Genomic DNA, 16,916 nt, shown 5'->3' with positions numbered 1-16,916 from the left:
GAATGAGCCATTGGTTCTATAATGAGCTCGCATGAATCTTAACAGTTTTATGCCGTGTCAGAAGCCAGTACTGTGCTTATATTCCATTCCAGTTTATATAGCAGTTTTCAAAAGACAAAGCCATGGCAGAGAAGAAACCACTGATTTCTTGGAGTGCTCAGGGGCATGACTTTAGTGGGCATCCCAGGAGAGCACCTCTGCAGTGTGCGCTCTGCATCCTACCTGTAGAGGTGGGCATCCAGGGAGAGCCGTGTCTCCACAGTTAAAGGTGTCCAGTGTCACTTCAGTCATGGGAAAATCTGGTAGGATAATGGCATCTTTTCCTGAAAATAAATGAGGGATAAAACCATAGTAGTTGGACCTACCATGTATAAAATAGATTCTCCACTTTATAGAAATTTTGTTATAGAAGTTATGAGAATTGATAGAAACATGAGATTTTTTTGCTTATTTTTTGATTAAGGAATTTTTGATAACTTCAAATGTGAAGGTTTTCGACAGCAATCCTTTTTCACATGATAGACTTTTTCTTTTAATTCTTTTCCAAGAATCAGATGGGCGGCTCAAATATCTCCAGCCCTGGGTTACAGCCAAGCACTCAGCTCTCCAATCTGGGAAGCACCGAGACACTAGAAGAGACACCCTCTGGGTTACACGATAAGGTTCGTACAGTTAAAGGCCTAGCCTTGTCAAGTAACAAAGCAGTGACATTTTATAAGGATTTGAACCACTGTGCAAGCTGGTTCAGCACTTGTCTGTCAGATCGTGTGTGTGTGTGTGTGTGTGTGTGTGTGTGTGTGTGTGTGTGTGTGTGTGTGAGACACATCATAATGACATCATAATGACATAACACCCAGCTCTAGACTATGCAGCAGCCTCCTGCTCTTGGTACTGCCTTCTTTCTCTGTGCTCAACTAGACAAGGAGGATGACCCCAATAAAACATGCCTTTGATGACTGCTTTTACAACTCTTCAGCAGTATCCTGTCTCACTCATAGTCACGGCCCACAAGACTGCACCTGGCATCTGGCCCCTCCCTCTGCCAACAACTCCTACTGTCCGCTCACCTAGCCCCTGCCTCGTTATAGGACTCTGACCTGGTGTTCCCCTTGGCTTGCAGGACTTTCTCCTGGTCTGCAGTATCCTCCATTTAGTCAGGCCCTTCTGTCCTGCTTGCTTTGTTTCCTCACTGACTTTAATTAGCTAGCATAGTTTGATTTGTTGTTGTTGTTTTTCACTTCTCATGCTAATGAGGCCTGCAGTTGTTTGCTTATTTGTTTCTTTGAGACAAGATCTCACTATGTAGCCCTTGCTGACCTAGAACTAGCTGTATAGACCAGGCTGGCCCCTATCTTTCAAGTGCTGGGATTAAAGGGGTGCACCATCACACCCACCCAGGACCAGCCATTTTCTCTCCCTGTTCAATGCTTTGTCTTTTTGGTTTTTTGAGTCAAGGTTTCTCTGTAACCCTGGCTGCCCTAGAAGTCACTTTGTACCACTGTTGTGTCTTTAGCACCTAGAAATATAAACATTTATTGAACTGATTTGTTCTCTTTATAATTGATGATCTGATAAAAACAACAGATATTAAGTCATTAAATTTTTTTCTGTTTATTTCTTTGTATTAATTGTATTTATATTAAATGATAAGTTGGATAGAAAGAGCCAGATGTGGTGGTGCACACCTGTAATCCCAGCACTTCAGAGGCTAAAGCAGGGAGGCCAGTCTGCTGTATTACATAACTTTCCCCAGCCACCTTGGATAAGGAAAGCCAATCTTATCTCAATAATAATACTAAATAGGGCTGGAGAGATGGCTCAGTGGTTAAGAGCACTGACTGCTCTTCCAGAGGTCCTGAGTTCAATTCCCAGCAACCACATGGTGGCTCACAACCATCTGTAATGAGATCTGGTGCCCTCTTCTGGCCAGCAGTCATACATGCTGTGTACTAAATAAATAAATCTTTAAAAAAAAAAAATACTAAATAAAAATATGAGCATAATACAGAAAGATTCCATGTACTCATCTCCTATTTCCCATTGATAACATCTTGTAAAGTGTGGTATACCATCACATCCAGGATGTCGACACAAGCCACACACCATCTTGCTCATAGTTTCTCGTTTGTATGTGTAAGTGCGCACTCGGCCTGTAGTAGTATCCTGTGGATAGCTTTTCTGTACTCACCACCAGTCACGGTAGCTACTGTCTCAGCATCAGTGAACACAGAGTCCTGTGTGTGGCCCTCTTATAACCACACTAACTTCCCTGTCAGGCCCTCTTCCTTCCACCGTCTTTTCCATTTTCTTATATTTTGTTTTTTTGAGACAGTCTTTCTATATAGTGCTGGCTGTCTTGGAACTTGCTATGTAGACCAGGCTAGCCTCAAACTCAGAGATCTGCCTACCTCTGCCTCCTGAGTTCTTAGATTGAAGGTATGCACTACCACGCCCAGCCACCACCACCCTTTAATCCCTGCTAACCACTGATCTGTTTTTCCAAATCAAGCATGTGAATGTTATACAAATAGAATCATAGTATGTAATCTGAGAGTCTTTCTCATTAAGCATAATTCCCAGAGACCTGTTGAAGTTGCTGTATGTGTCGAATTTGTTTGCTTCCACCTCCCCTTGAGAGGTTTGAACCATGTATGCTAGACCAGTGCTCTTCCTCAGCTCAGCATCCCAGCCCAAGTGTGTTCCTTCTGACTGCTCTGTAGAAGTTAATGAGAGAGTAGTTCATAGTGAGTATCCCGTACCTGAAGCATTTACGGTTCTTAGGGTTTCTTCAGATCTTAAAACATTTGCATATAGAAGTGAGATATCTTAGAATGGGACTGAAATCTAAACCAGAATTTTACTTGCTTTTCATATAGATGTGGCTTGATGGTAAAGTTACAAAATATTTTTCAATGTGCTTTTAACTGTGACTTATCATATGAAGTACATTTTTTCATCTCTGGCCTCACATTGGGATTTAAAATATTTGGGTTTGGGGAGCATTTTAGATTGTGGGGTTTTAGATTAGGAATGCTCAACCTTTATAATCTAGTTTAACCATTTTGAATCATTTTCCTATTAAAGGATATTTAGGTTATATGCAGTTTTTTGGCTATTAAGAGTTATCTGAGTATTTCTAAGTTTGCATTATACATGTTAACAAGATTGTTATGTTACAATTATATGTATACCAATGAATCATTTGTTTTTTCATTTGTTTTGAGAAAGGGTCTCATATAGACTAGGCTAGCCTCAAACTTCCTATATAACCTAGGATCAACCTTGAACTTCTGATCATCCTGTCTTTATCTCCCAAGGTCTAGGATTACATTCCCAGCTCCACTAATTTGTTTGCCTTAGGGGAGAGTGTGGGAAGTGTGCGCATATGTGTACTACACATGTGTGCATGTGGAGGGCACAACCACCTCAAATGCGATTATTTGCGCCCCATCTACCTTTTATTTTTTTGGTGGTTGGTTGTTTGGTTTTTCAAGACAGGGTTTCTCTGCATAGCCCTGGCTGTCCTAGAACTAGCTTTATAAACCAGGCTGGCCTCGAACTCACAGGATACTTCTGTTTCTGCCTCCTGAGTACTAGGATCAAAGGCATGCACCACCACCGCCCAGCTTATTTTTTAAGCAGAATTTTTCATTAGCCCATGGCTAGCCAGTAGTAAGTCCCTGTTACCCATCTGTCTCCACTTGCCTAGCACTGGGATTACAAGTATGCAAAGCTGACCAGGAAAATCCCAACTTTGAAAGCTGTTTAGGCTACATAGCAAGACTTTGTCTCAAAAACTTGAAATAAAGAAAATTGTACCTTTTTCCAGCTAAAATCAAGGAATTCTAAAGTATTGAGATTTGGATATTGTCAAAAGCTGTGTGATTGTCTAAAACAAATATAAATCCTTAATCTGCCCTACACAGAGATACTATATCTATTTAGTAACACTGCCATCTAGTGCTCACGCGGAGATCTTGTATCTGTTTAGTAACACTGCCATCTAGTGCTGAGTAGCAGATGCTGCTGCCAAACCTTACTATTGAACCCCATTTCATGAGGGCTGCTGAGATGATTGAGGTCTGTACGAGTGGTGCCGTGCAAGCATAAGGACCAGAGTTTGGATTCCCAGCACCCACATAGAAAGCTGGGCTCAGTGGCACTCTTTTTTTTTTGTTTGGTTTTGTTTTGTTTTGTTCGAGACAGGGTTTCTCCATGTAGTTTTGGTGCCTGTCCTAGAACTCACTGTAGACCAGGCTGGCCTCGAACTCACAGAGATCTGCCAGGCTCTGCATCCCAAGTGCTGAGATTAAAGGCATGTGCCACTTCTGCCCGGTGGCACTCATCTTTTAATCCAGCATTGAGGAGGCAAACACACACAGAGACCTCAAACGCTCCTTGGGCAGCCACTCTAGCTGAATAGGTGAGTTCTGGTTCATAGAGGATGACATCTGACATTGACCTCTGTCCTCCACATAACATGCACATTACCTACATGTGCACACGAGTATACCCGAATGAACTTGTCTGTATACCACAAGTACAACTCAAAAAATGAATTTCACTTTCATAATTATTAAATTCTCTTGGTACTATTTCCCTGGTGTGGTTTCTTTTGTTTTTTCATGCGATTTAATTATTCCCAGTCTTTAACATAGAAGTATGATTTCTTACCTGAAATTTCTGCAGACTAGCCCTAATATTTCATTTTTCAAAATAGGAATCTCTAAACATTAGTATATATATGTAACAGTATGATTTTTATGCTCCACATTAATTTATATTAATGAAAATATTGCTTTCCAGTACTTTCCAAAACAAAAAACTGGTTTTGTTTGTTTACATTCACTTGGACAGAATTGCGTTAGCTCCTAGGGATAGGCTCATCTAACCAAGAACTCAGTGGGTAGCTGAGGGTGCCTTTGAACTTCTGATCCTCTACCACTGTCTCCTGAATTCTAGTATTGCTGTTGCGCTCTACTCCCAGCTTGGTGCTGAGTAAAATTGTTAGGCTTTTTGGTTTGGTTTGGGTTGGTTTGGGTTGGTTGGTTGGTTGTCCAATTTGGAACACACTATGTAGCCAAGGCTTACCTTAAATTCACACTAACCCTCCTGCTTCCACTCCCCATCCTGGGGTTACATGCATGAACTACCACATCCAAGTTCTTTTTGTCACACAATCGTGAACCATTTTGTTTTATCATAAAGAATTTTTTTAATTGTTGGGCATTCAGCAATCAGGAAGATGAAGCAGGATTGTTAAAAACTCAAGACCAGCCTGGATACATGCCCCCAAAATATAAAACATCCCAAGATCTGAGGTGTACATAGCTTGGTAGTAGAACTGTGAAATAATTGTTACAATTGTGTATATGGTTATGTAATTTTTATATTTACAATTGTGTTAATTTTCCAGTTAATACTTGACTTGAACCTTGATATTTTTTACTTAGATACTGGGCTTTGGAGAAGTAAAAATACGAGGAAAATGAACCATGTGAATTATTATTATTATTCCTCTTCTACAATTTATTTTATTTATTTGTTTGTTTTTGGTTTTTCGAGACAGGGTTTCTCTGTGTAGCTTTACGCCTTTCCTGGAACTCACTCTGTAGCCCAGACTGGCCTCGAACTCACAGAGATCCGCCTGGCTCTGCCTCCCAAGTGCTGGGATTAAAGGCGTGCGCCACCACTGTCCGGCTCCTCTTCTACAGTTTATAAAGTGAGTTTTAGGTCAGGAATATGTAGAAAGACCCTGTCTCAAAATACAAAAAAAGAAAAGAAACATTCCAGATTTAGAATCTCACTTTAACTTTAAGACCACAGCAAAAAGATGACGAAAAATAAAAACTGTGCGTATGCACGTGCGGGGCAGGCTCACCAGTGAGCTGCTTCCTTAGCTCCAGTCTTCAGTGAAAATGTTTTCGTTTGCTTCAGGATTCTGTGATTGGGGGGATGGAGCAGGAAAGGCTGGTAATAAATGCTTAAAATTGTTTTGGGTATTAGGTTCGTGTAGTTCAATGCTAGCTTTTTGTCAAGAACAGTAAAAGTGAATTTCTTAGAATTTGGTCCCCCTGTCTTGCTGGCGTCATGTGCCAGTGTGTTAGTAACAGTGGGCACTTAGGCACATTAGAGCTTTATTGTAATGTAAGTGCCCCTTGCCTTAGCCACGTTCACCAAGGGGAACAAAGTAAACTAAACGATTACCTGGAACTCGACAGTACAGAACTTAGTTATTAGCAGATTTCGATCCTCGGACCTGGAGAGACTGGTAGAAGCTGTTTGAGCTCTGCTGCGTCTTAGGTTACCCCAGGCGGTTTTCACACTCTGTCCTTGCTTCTACATGCTTCTGCATAATGAGAAAGAGTTTGGGTTACATTGATTTGCAGGGATTTCTTTCATTTTTGTCGTTGGATCTGTTTTTCAGTCGGCTCCATCTGGTCACAAACATCTGACAGTAGAAGAGTTATTTGGAACCTCTTTGCCAAAGGAGCAACCAACAGTTGTGGGTCTAGAGTCAGAAGACGTGGAGAAGCCGCCCGGAGATGGATTGCAGAAGGAGCCCAGCTCATTCCTCCCCTTTCCCTTTGAGCAGTCAGGGGGAGGGCCACAGTCTGAAAGCCTGGGTGTCCGTTCTGTGGCTCACCACACAGTCCAGCCTGAAGTCACCGCCCCAGTGCTCATCACGCCTGCCTCCATTGCACAGTCGGGGGAAAAGCATGCCCCAAGCTCCACAGTCCCACTGAGCCCTGTCCTCAGTCCTACTCTGCCAGCCGAAGCTCCTGCCACACAGGTTCCTCACTTACCTCGGAATAGCACCATGATGCAAGCAGTGAAGACCACACCTAGACAGAAGTCTCCTCTTCTGAGCCAGCCAGTTCCTGAGCTAAGCCCCTTCAGACCCCCGGTGAGTCTGTCGAGCACCGTTGGCACGTCCCTCCCCAACATTGATCTGCTCCAGAAACTCAGGTTGACCCCACAGCATGACCAAATACAGGCCCCGCCGCTTGGAAAAGGTGCCGCGGCACCCAGCTTTTCATCAGCAGCTGGCCAGCTGGCCACCCCTGAGAGCTTCATAGAGCCCCCCTCTAAGACGGCAGCAGCAAGAGCAGCGACCTCAGCCTCCCTGAGCAACATGGTGCTTGCTCCAACCCTTCAGGTAACGATAGGAGACCGTGGGGGGACGAGGGATGAGGGAGAGATTTTGTGCATTGGCCAAAGGTGTCTGTGTGTGCCCACCCCCACCCCCACCCGCCCCATGGTCTGAAGTAACTGAATTTGCTGTGGAAACAAACCTGGGGGAGTTGGCATTGAAAGATGAGTAAGCCGGGCGGTGGTGGCGCACGCCTTTAATCCCAGCACTCGGGAGGCAGAGCCAGGCGGATCTCTGTGAGTTCGAGGCCATCCTGGACTACCAAGTGAGTTCCAGGAAAGGCGCAAAGCTACACAGAGAAACCCTGTCTCGAAAAACCAAAAAAAAAAAAAAAAAAAAAAAGAAAGATGAGTAAATTGTCAGTTAAGGAGTTTGAGCTTTGTTCTCAGGCCTCAGAAGGCACAGAAAGGTTCTGAATGAAGAACGCCTTGTTGGAAATGACAGAGATGGAGTCAGGCCGTTCATGACAGAGCAAGCTGATGGTCACTTGGGCCTGAGCAGTAGGGGCCTGGGTTGGGCAGTGTGGACAAGTGGATTTTTAAAATATCCAGTCAGTAAGGCTTCATGGTAGAGTGGTATAGAAGGGAGAGGAGAGATTTGCCCTTCAAAGTAATTCATAGTGGCAAGTTCACGAGTGAGGAAGCAAGCTGAGTTCAGAGGAGTGGTAGTGGTCACGGCTGGAAGGGGGTCGAGTGTGCTGCCCTGGGACCCTGGCCGCCCTTCAGCATTTGGGTGTGACCGCATAGAAAGGGAGGAGCATTCTACTCTGCGGGCAGGGTTCTGCTCGGGAGGTAGCTGTCACGGCCCTGAAGTGCTCCTCATACTTTCTTTTGCTGTGAGAAAACACCAGAAGAAGCGTATGGAAGTGTCCTTGGGTTTCTGTTCAGGGCAAAGGGTCTGCTCCTGGCTCAGTTAATCTGGAAGCTCAGGCAGTGATCCTGCCCTTGCCTTCCCCAGGTTCAGCCCCAAAAGACAACACAACACTCTTGCATGCTTCCTGGCAGAAACCACTTACATATGTGTAAATACTCCTTTAGAGGGAGTAACTGGTTTTAAGATCTTGCTTTTGCCTGGTATAGTGGCACATGCCTTTGCATAACAAACTCCAGGCCAGCCAGGGCTATCCTGTCTCAAAACAAAAGACCTTCGTCTACATTGAGTTCTCCTGTGTGTGCGCTGTGTATCACACATCTTTCCCAAAGGCCCCGATAGTGCATGCCTGTAGGAAGAAAGCTGAAGCAGCAGTCTCAAGCTAGAGACCAGCCTGAACTACCCTTGTCTCAGAAGAAAAAAACAGAGAGAGGAAAGTCTCTCTTCCTCTCACAAAAGTGAGCATTTAAAATGTGACTTAGGATGAAGGCTGTTCAGTGCCATCTAACCAAGTTCAAACAACCTTTGAAGAAGTAGGGGCTGGGGACATAGTAGTAGAGCCACTTGCCTGTCATGTGCAAGGTCCTGAGTTCAACTTTCAGACTGCAGGGAAAACGTGTTAAATCATTTGATCAATACACACTCAGTGGCAAGATAGGCCTGGGCTATCCCCAGTTTTGACAGGTGATGTATTTTCCAAAGGCAGGCACGGTGGCACAGACCTTTAATGCCCTCACTTGGGTGATAGTGGCAGGCAGATATCTGAGTTCAAAGCTAGTCTGGTCTGCAAAGTGAGTTCCAGGCCAGCCAGGACCACAGAGAAACTCAGTCTTAAAAAAAAAAAAAAAAAAAGGTGCCACGTGGTGATGGATCACGCCTTTAATCCCAGCATTTAGGAGGCAGAGGCAAGAGGATCTCTATGAGTTCGAGGTCAGCCTGGTCTACAGAGCAAGTTCCAGGATAGCCATGGCTACAAAGAGAAACTCTGTCTCCAAAAAACAACAAATTCCAGATGCTTAAGAGGCTGAGGCGGGAAGATTGTAAATTCAAGGCCAGTCTCAGCTCTAGACATACAAATCCCAGGACTGAGGATATGGCTCACTAGTAGAGTCTGCCTGCTTTGCACGAGCTCTGAATTCAGTTCCCATCACACTTCTTGGGGTCGCCTGAGGGGTTCCGGCTGCACATCTTCCCGGGGGAGCTCCCCAGGAGCTGCTGTGCAGAGCTCTCGTGTGGAGAGCAGTCCTTGGTTGCATTGCCAACAGGTCTCTCAGCCTCTAGACCATTCCTTGTTGAAAACATAGATGTGTCACCAATAACTCATGAAACTTGCTGTATCTATTCATCTTTTTCTTCCCATTAAACATTTCAGTCTATGCAGCAAAACCAGGATCCTGAAATATTTGCCCAGTCTAAGGTGTTACCCAGTGCCATCCCGGTAAGGACCCCCTCCCCCAGCCCACCCCCGTGTGTGTGTGTGTGTGTGTGTGTGTGTGTGTGTGTGTGTGTGTGTGTGTGTGTGTATACACATGTATGTATACGTGTGGAGGGCCAGCACTGACTTGGGGTGTCTTCCTTAGTTGGGCCACCACACCCATCCAGAATCTTTCCATGCTCCTGGGGATCCAAACTTAGGTCTTCACAAGCTAACCTAGGGCAGACATAGCCAGCCCCAGGCCATTTCTCCAGCCCTGAGACTTCTCTGAAGAGCACCTTAGTGAAAACCTGTCTAGGTGTCCCTTCTGGGCCTGAGTTGCTGTGGCTTAGAGACCTTATATTAACTCTACGGAGATGTCGGCCTTGACTGTAGCGAGCAGGTCAGCCACTGGGTGGGCCATCATGCCTCAGTTGTAACTGGGTGGGTGCTGGGCACATATCAAGCTGGTTTCTTTTGTTTGTTTGGGGTTTTTTTGGTTTGGTTTGGTTTGGTTTTTCAAGACAGGGTTTCTCTGTGTAGCTTTGCGCTTTTCCTGGATCTCACTCTGTAGCCCAGGCTGGCCTCAAACTCACAGAGATCCTCCTGCCTCTGCCTCCCAAGTGCTGAGATTAAAGGCGTGCGCCACCATGCCTGGCTTAATCTGGTTTCTATAAGTAAGAGATCCTCCTAGACCTGGAAAAGCAGAGCATCCCAGGAGACAACCAGTATCCTTCCACAGTCCCTCACTTATGACAAAGCCTCCTGGGCCTGCATACTTCATTCCTTCTTTGTGACGCGCTCGCCTCATTTTTACATCCACCAACCCTGAAAGACGCAGTTCTTCCATGTCAGTTGCCCACCTGCTGGTGAGCCTGTATCCTCTCCTGGATTTTCAGAAGTTAACCTCTGTCTGCTTTAGGTTAGCTTTTCCTCTTGTGGTCAGTAGAAGCTCCCAGCCCAGTCTTAGACCAAAAAAAGCAAGCGAAGAGCTGGAGAGTTGTCTCCGTGGCAGCTACTGAGTAGCACTGGCTGCTGCTCCTTCAGGATCCAGGTTCCGTTCCCAGCACCCACTGGCAACTGTCATTCCAGCTCCAGAGGATCCAGCGCCCTCTTCTGGCCTCTATGGGCACTGCATGCACATGGTGCTCTGGCATACAGGCAGGCAAAGCACCATACACATAAAATCTTAAGGAAAGGGGCGGGCGGGGCGGGGTGTGCTAAGTGCCTCGAATAACAGATCTCAGATTCAGACAGGGTGGAAAGTGAAGACCGATGCCGAGGCTGTCCTCTGGCTTCCATACCTGCTCCATGGCACTCATGATGGAATACACAGATTTTAAAAAGAAGAGAGGCTGGGAGTGATGTGCACCCCTTTAATCCTGCACTTGGGAGATAGAATTCTGGGCCCGCCTAGTTAGTCTACTTAGTGAGTTCTAAGACAGCAAGGGCTGCAGCCCTCTCTAAAAAGAAAGAAGAGCGGATAAAAGAGGCTAGTGTTTAACTCTGCTCCGCGACATCTCATGCTAATGGCTCTCTCACCATATGTCCCCTTCTGTGGGCCAAGGGTTTGCTTCTGTACAGCAGTGCGAAGTGACTGTTACTCTGTTGTTTCCCCGCAGATTGCAGGCCCTCCATTGGTTACTGCAACAACCACAGCAGTATCTTCTATCCTGCTGTCCCCCAGTGTGTTCCAGCAAACAGTTCCCAGGTCCACAGACCTAGAGAGGAAAGCAAGCTCTCCCTCCCCCCTCACTGTTGGAACACCAGAAAATCAGAGAAAGCCTTCCATTATTCTCAGCAAGTCTCAGCTCCAGGACACACTGATACATCTAATAAAGGTATGTAAGGTGTCAGCTTAGCTTTTCATTTTGTACCTCAATAAAAGTGTAAATTCAGACAACTGCCTGGGAGAAACCTCTCTCTTCCCAGGTATCTTCTCCTGGTGGAATGACAACTGTCAACTCCAGGACTGTTGTTGTGACTGTCTCTGGGGTGAGGTTTTGGGGGAATTAGCTACACCAATCATTTTTGTGTCTTCCTAAGTTGAAGTAAGTTCTGAAGCGGTAACTGACACTGTGTCTCTACCTCTCCCGTCTCTTCCAGAATGACTCTAGCTTCCTCAGTACACTTCATGAAGTCTACCTGCAGGTGTTGACCAAGAAGAAGGACAACCACAACCTATAACTGGAGTACAGTCAATGTGAAGGTCGAGGGTGCACCTCAGAAACAAGCAGCCTTCCTCATGGAACATCTCAATAGAACGTGGAGCTTTGAGAAGCCTGAGTTTGAGCCTTTGAGAGAGCCTTGTTCCTTAAGGCTGTTTTCTAGAGACATTCTCAGTGATGATGGAGGTTTCACTGTGAAGCATCACCAGCAGACCTTTGTTTGACAAAGACAGCAGAAAAGACCATTGTGTTGAGTTCCGTGGGGGTGTGGAATGAGGAGCCTGATTGTCAGCTTACTTTCCAGGCCTCGGGCGGGGCCACCAGCCTTGTAGCAGAGCCCAGTGGAGTCCAGGCCCTCTCTCCACTGCTGGCCCTAAAGCTCTAAACTGAATGTCAGCTCCACAAAGTAGCTTCGAGTTCTAAGGATCGGAATTAAGTTGGTTCTTTAGAAGGTATTTGTTCAAGTGAAGTATGTTTTCTATGAGCACCCCGCTTGGGCCTTAAACTTCTGGGATTTCTTTGTGTTTCGTTAAGTGTCCCCGTCCTGCCGTGGGCAGACTCGAGTGGAGCACGGCTGTTGGGATAGGCCGGTCTGGGCTCTGGTGGAGGAGGCTGGGAACCTTGGAAGCAGAGGCTGGGGCTGCCCAGATCCACATCCTACCGGAGGCTCCGCTCTTAATAAACTCTCCAGTGCTTTGGAAGTGTCAAGTTTGTGTGTGAAGCACAGCCTTATTTTCCTTTTCTGTCTAAACAGTTAAAGTTCTTGTTGATTGTTTTCCTTAACACTTTGACAAAAGGACCAGTGGACCAATCTGACAAAGCCATTCTGGTTCCATTCCTCAGATGTGCTGAGAGCAGTTCTCAAGCTATGCAGAAAAGGGGGCCGTCCTCACACTGCTCTTCCTTCGTTGTAGACTATGGAGTCAAAGAAAGTGGGAGACGCAGAACCTCACCAGTATATTCCTAGGCTGTGAGCTCTTGAGCCACAGTGTGAAACTGTAAAGATGCTTTGTGATGCTGCTATTGATCTGCCATGGTTTCTATTTATTCTTTTATGGCATGTAATGGTGTTTAGTAATATTTTAATGTAGAATTTGATGATTTCAGCAATAGTAATTTTGAGATATTCTTTGAATGAAAAGTGTCTTTGTTTCTATGATACAGGTCATTTTGTAGTATTTAACCAATTAAGATGCACTGCTTACTTTTCTGAGCACTATTTAGTGATGGGTAGGAACCCAGTTGGCTCAGCCAGCTAGTGTAAGGACTCTCTGTGACTGTGCCAACGGATGCGCCAGTCCCACAGGAATAGTCGCTTAAGCTTTAATGGGAACTCAATCAAAGGCTCATCCATTTCTTTCTAGCTGAAATTTTAGAGAATTACTTATTAACTACTTATTTTAGTTTGGTCTTAGTTTTTTAGGCTAAAGAATACTTGGATTGGCTCATGCTGATCTCAATATGCTTCCTGGACAATGTTTCTGCTTCTCAGTTCAGAGTCTTCTCTTGCTGTCTACCTAGTTATATGTGAAGTGTGCAGAATTCAGGGAAGCCTAGACTTTCTCATGCTCAGTTAGGGATAGTTTGTTTTCATGATAGTGTGTACATTTAGTAACCAAAAATTAATTGTTGATGCGTCATCTAAGGAAGGTAGAATTGTAGTAAACGGATCTGTTGTCACAGAACCACCGGACTGTTCTCCTAAAGTGAACACTCCTGTAGGTCTGGTCACCCCATGTGTGGTCTCAGTGGACATCAGGAAACAGATGAATCAAAGCATTCTTCTTCCAGTAGGTATTTGAGCTTAGCTGATGCTTTTGAGTGTGTGTGATATTCTGGGAGGGTGAAGATGGGTACCCTGAAGAGTGTCTGCCGTCAGATCTGTTGCTTCTCACCCTAGTCCTAGGAATGACTGACAGGAGTGCAGCAGAATCTCCTGGAAGGCTTCCTCAGTGTAAACACAGACTTCTAAGTGCCGAAGTGGTGGAGACTTGAACAGGGGAAACCTGTTTCAACTCCCAGATTTATATATTCCAAGCATTTACTTCAGATTCAGAAGCCAGAAGTTCCAGATCATGATTACTAGGAAGTCAGGCCAAGCGTGGCTAGTGCAGCTGGATGAGCCTGGCCTCACAGTCGGCTCCATTGCCTTATTGCTTGTTCAGGCGTGCGATCGAGAACCTCTGCTAGCCGAGCCTGCCTGTTTACAGTGTCTTTGCTGGAACCTTAGCTGAACTGAAAGCGACATTGGAGTTGCTTCTTGCTAGGTTGGCAGAGCCCAGGAGACTGCATTTAGGCCACTCTGTCCACCTGTGTACACATCCCATCCCCTCACCCCTGTGGTCAAAGGATCTGGGACGAGCAGCCAAGAGTTTGGAGTACCGTGTGTCTGGGACACGTGTCACCAGTGAGTGACACTGCTCTTCTTTTCGTTGTAGTTAACATTACGTTTTTTGAATGGATGCACACCCTAGCTGACCCCCATCCCTCTCAGACTGCCTTGTGCCCGGTTGTACACCTCTCCTGGGCCCCGTGACACTTGCCACTTGATCTACTTGACTCTGAGTCCCGTCAGGATCGGGAGAGGCATCCCCTGCAGTCTCCATATGGGCTGTGCACGGTTGGCCCTGGACAGCGGTGTTTCTTTCAAGGCCTTGGCCCAGGCTTGGCGTAGATACCAGTGACCAGAGTTTGCATGTGCGAGCGTTCGGTGTGTCTGTGGCCTGAATCTTCTTGTGGGGATTATAAAGCCATTGGCTCCACTCGTCAGTAGTCTTTGGAAACCATGCAGCTTTATTGCTTTCTTCCCCCAAAGAATGTTGGAGGTGTTCTCCCTTCAGTAGTGGAGGCGTAACTGCCCTTGTAATACTAACAATGCAATGTGAAACTGAAGGGGCCTAATGCTTACAAGGCAGAGTTAGCCATCACGCTGGAACTTGGAGGGAAGAGAAGGGCACAGCAGGACCCTGTGCGGGACAAGGACTGAGGCTCATGGCCTGAGTCCTGTGTCCTTGCGGCACATCCTCTGTGGGCCATGTGTTTCTTCTTGCCTGCCTTTGGTTTTCTTCAGTTGTGTTCAGAGTACCTTCTAGAACTAACAGTGCCCTGTTTTCAAGAATCCAGAGTGTTGGGGTCTGAGCAGAGCACCTTACAGTGGACTTCAAAGGCCACGCTTGAGAGCATTTCCACGAGCAGCTAGGGCCTCGAGCAGCCTGCTGGGTTTTTGGTTTGGGGTTATTTTGGTTTTTTTCTTAGAGTTTCAGCAGGAGAGATGCAATGTTTCACGTGGATTCAGATCTGACATCATTCTTTAAAATGCTGCATTGCAATATCGATCACTTCGAAATGGGAAAAATGCAGAGTTGTGTTTCCCTTTGAGCTGTGAATCCTGAAGAAGCGTGTTGGTGTCCGTGCTGTGAGTGGTCTCTCCTCGTACTGCTTTGGCCGTGTGGCGCTCCTGACTTCATTGTACCAGCTTCTCAGCTTCTCCGCGGAGACGAGAAGCCCACACCACCATGAAGCTTTTGTTCCATGAGCGCAATGCCGCCTCGTTCACCTTTTTAGTGGTGTGGATTTTAGACCATCTGTGTATGTTTGCAAATATTAAGTTATTACATGTTTTAAAATGAGCATTTTTCATCCTAAATTTTATATGTTTGCAAATATATTTTTTTAATAAAATTTCAAAACCAAGTTTTAGCACCTACTAAAAATTCTAATTGTGTTTTTATTTAATTTGTATAAAAGGGAATTTTCGAATGAGTTGTACCTCGCCAGAGCCATGTACTGCTCAGGTGTCATGAGGGCAGGGAACAAAGCAGCCAGAATCAAGACTACCACGTGTTTTCGGCGTCTGTTTCTCCAGAAAAGCAGCCCTCGGAAGACAGGGAGCACGTGTGTGGGGCTGGGCTCCGTGCCTAAGTGCTGCACGAATGTAAAGGCTTGAGCCTCAGACCCCCAGCAACTGGTTTGGTTTGGTTTTGTTGCCAGTGTGAGGACGTGCCCAGTGCTGGTGAGGCAGAGGCAGCCGGATCCTGGGAAGTCACTGGCTAACTGGTTTATACCGCTCCAGGTTCAGTGAGGGGCCCTGTCTCAGAAGAATGAAGTGGAAAAGTGATTTGGGAAAACAGGTGATGTCAGCCTCTGGCTTCTGTGTGTGCCCACAGGCATACCTGCACATGCACATACCACACAGGCAAAGGCGTGGGTTAGGGGAGGAAACCTTGGTGTCAGATACCCACTTAGAACAAAGTCAGTTTAGGAGTAAACTGCCTTTCTTTGTAACTAGAATCCTGATTCCTTTGTAAGGTTTGGTTTTGAATTCAACGCAGGGCTGTGTGTGTGTGCTAACCGGACACTCTAGCACTGACCCACACTCCACTTCCTAGGAGTTCCTAGGAGGTTGGTTTTTTAGCTGAAAATGAAAGCAATTTAATTTACAGTTACTCTTTATAGAGGTTAGAGCTACAGCTGGCCTGCTTGGGAATTGTCAAAGAATAATATGTTCTTGAATGTATTTTGTGCATTGAGGCACAATGTCAAGAGAATAAAGACAACCACTGAATGGAAGAAAACGTTTATATTTGACAGAAGTCTTGTCTAGAACTCTGCAGGCCTGGTAGCACACACCTGTGTCCCAACACTTGGCAGGTGGAGCATGAGTTCCAGGCCATCCTTGTCTGCATAGCAAGTTCAAGATCAGTCTGGGCTATATAAATGAAACTGTCTCAGGAGGGTAGAGGGGAAGAGTCATGAATCCAAAGGGACCAACCTGAGCTACGTAGGAAAAGCTTGCTTTGTTCTGTTTTTCTTAAAAAGCCTTTCTTTACTCCACCCCCTCACTGATAAATTATTCTAGGTTGTAGGTTCTTGGGTCATTCATGCTGCTAGTCATTAACAGAATTAGGTTGTAGATGCAGCTTAACTGATAGAGCACTTACTTCACACACACACACACACACACACACACACACACACACACACGGGCCTGGGTTCTATCCCCAGTACCACATCACATAAAGCAGATACATCTAATTGCAGCACTTGGGAGATAGATTAAGAAGGATCAGAAGTTCAAGGTCATCCCAAGCTCCATAGCTCAAGGCCAGGCTAGACTAAACTAGAGTATTCTGCTCACCCATTGCTTTTCATCTGTCAAGACATGGGGAGGGGTTGCTGGGGGAGATGGCCCAGTTGGTAAGGTGCCTACGACACAAACGAGGACCCAGTACCCAGTAAAAGCCTATGGCAGCTGGATCCCTAGCACTGTGTAGGTAGTGGGGGACAGAGACGTCTCTAAAACCAGCCAGCC

At 45.8% G+C, this 16,916-nt stretch overlaps 1 protein-coding gene and 1 long non-coding RNA gene across 3 annotated transcripts in view; one reads left to right on the top strand and one right to left on the bottom strand.

The window, feature by feature from the left end:
• The window catches only part of Dcp1a (decapping mRNA 1A), a 55,027-nt gene extending 42,714 nt beyond the window's left edge, over positions 1–12,313 (top strand). Inside the window, exons 6-10 of one of the 2 annotated variants that reach the window (XM_059273958.1) lie at positions 549–662; positions 6,428–7,159; positions 9,396–9,461; positions 11,060–11,278; positions 11,544–12,313. In XM_059273958.1, the coding sequence (XP_059129941.1) occupies positions 549–662; positions 6,428–7,159; positions 9,396–9,461; positions 11,060–11,278; positions 11,544–11,624 (1,212 nt within the window). In that variant the 3' untranslated portion in view covers positions 11,625–12,313. The remainder of the gene's footprint in view (positions 1–548; positions 663–6,427; positions 7,160–9,395; positions 9,462–11,059; positions 11,279–11,543) is intronic. The other variant, XM_059273959.1, reaches the window with a different exon arrangement.
• Positions 39–10,489, bottom strand: LOC131919622 (uncharacterized). The gene is made up of 3 exons (XR_009381317.1): positions 10,301–10,489; positions 6,208–6,349; positions 39–323 (listed from the first exon to the last, which is right to left on the bottom strand). It is a non-coding gene; the product is annotated as an uncharacterized LOC131919622 (long non-coding RNA).
• Positions 12,314–16,916: the final 4,603 nt, after the last annotated feature.

The sequence above is a fragment of the Peromyscus eremicus genome, chromosome 9 (genome assembly GCF_949786415.1).
Source record: "Peromyscus eremicus chromosome 9, PerEre_H2_v1, whole genome shotgun sequence".
NCBI classification, from domain to species: domain Eukaryota; kingdom Metazoa; phylum Chordata; class Mammalia; order Rodentia; family Cricetidae; genus Peromyscus; species Peromyscus eremicus.
This window is presented reverse-complemented; position numbering and strand designations above follow the sequence as displayed.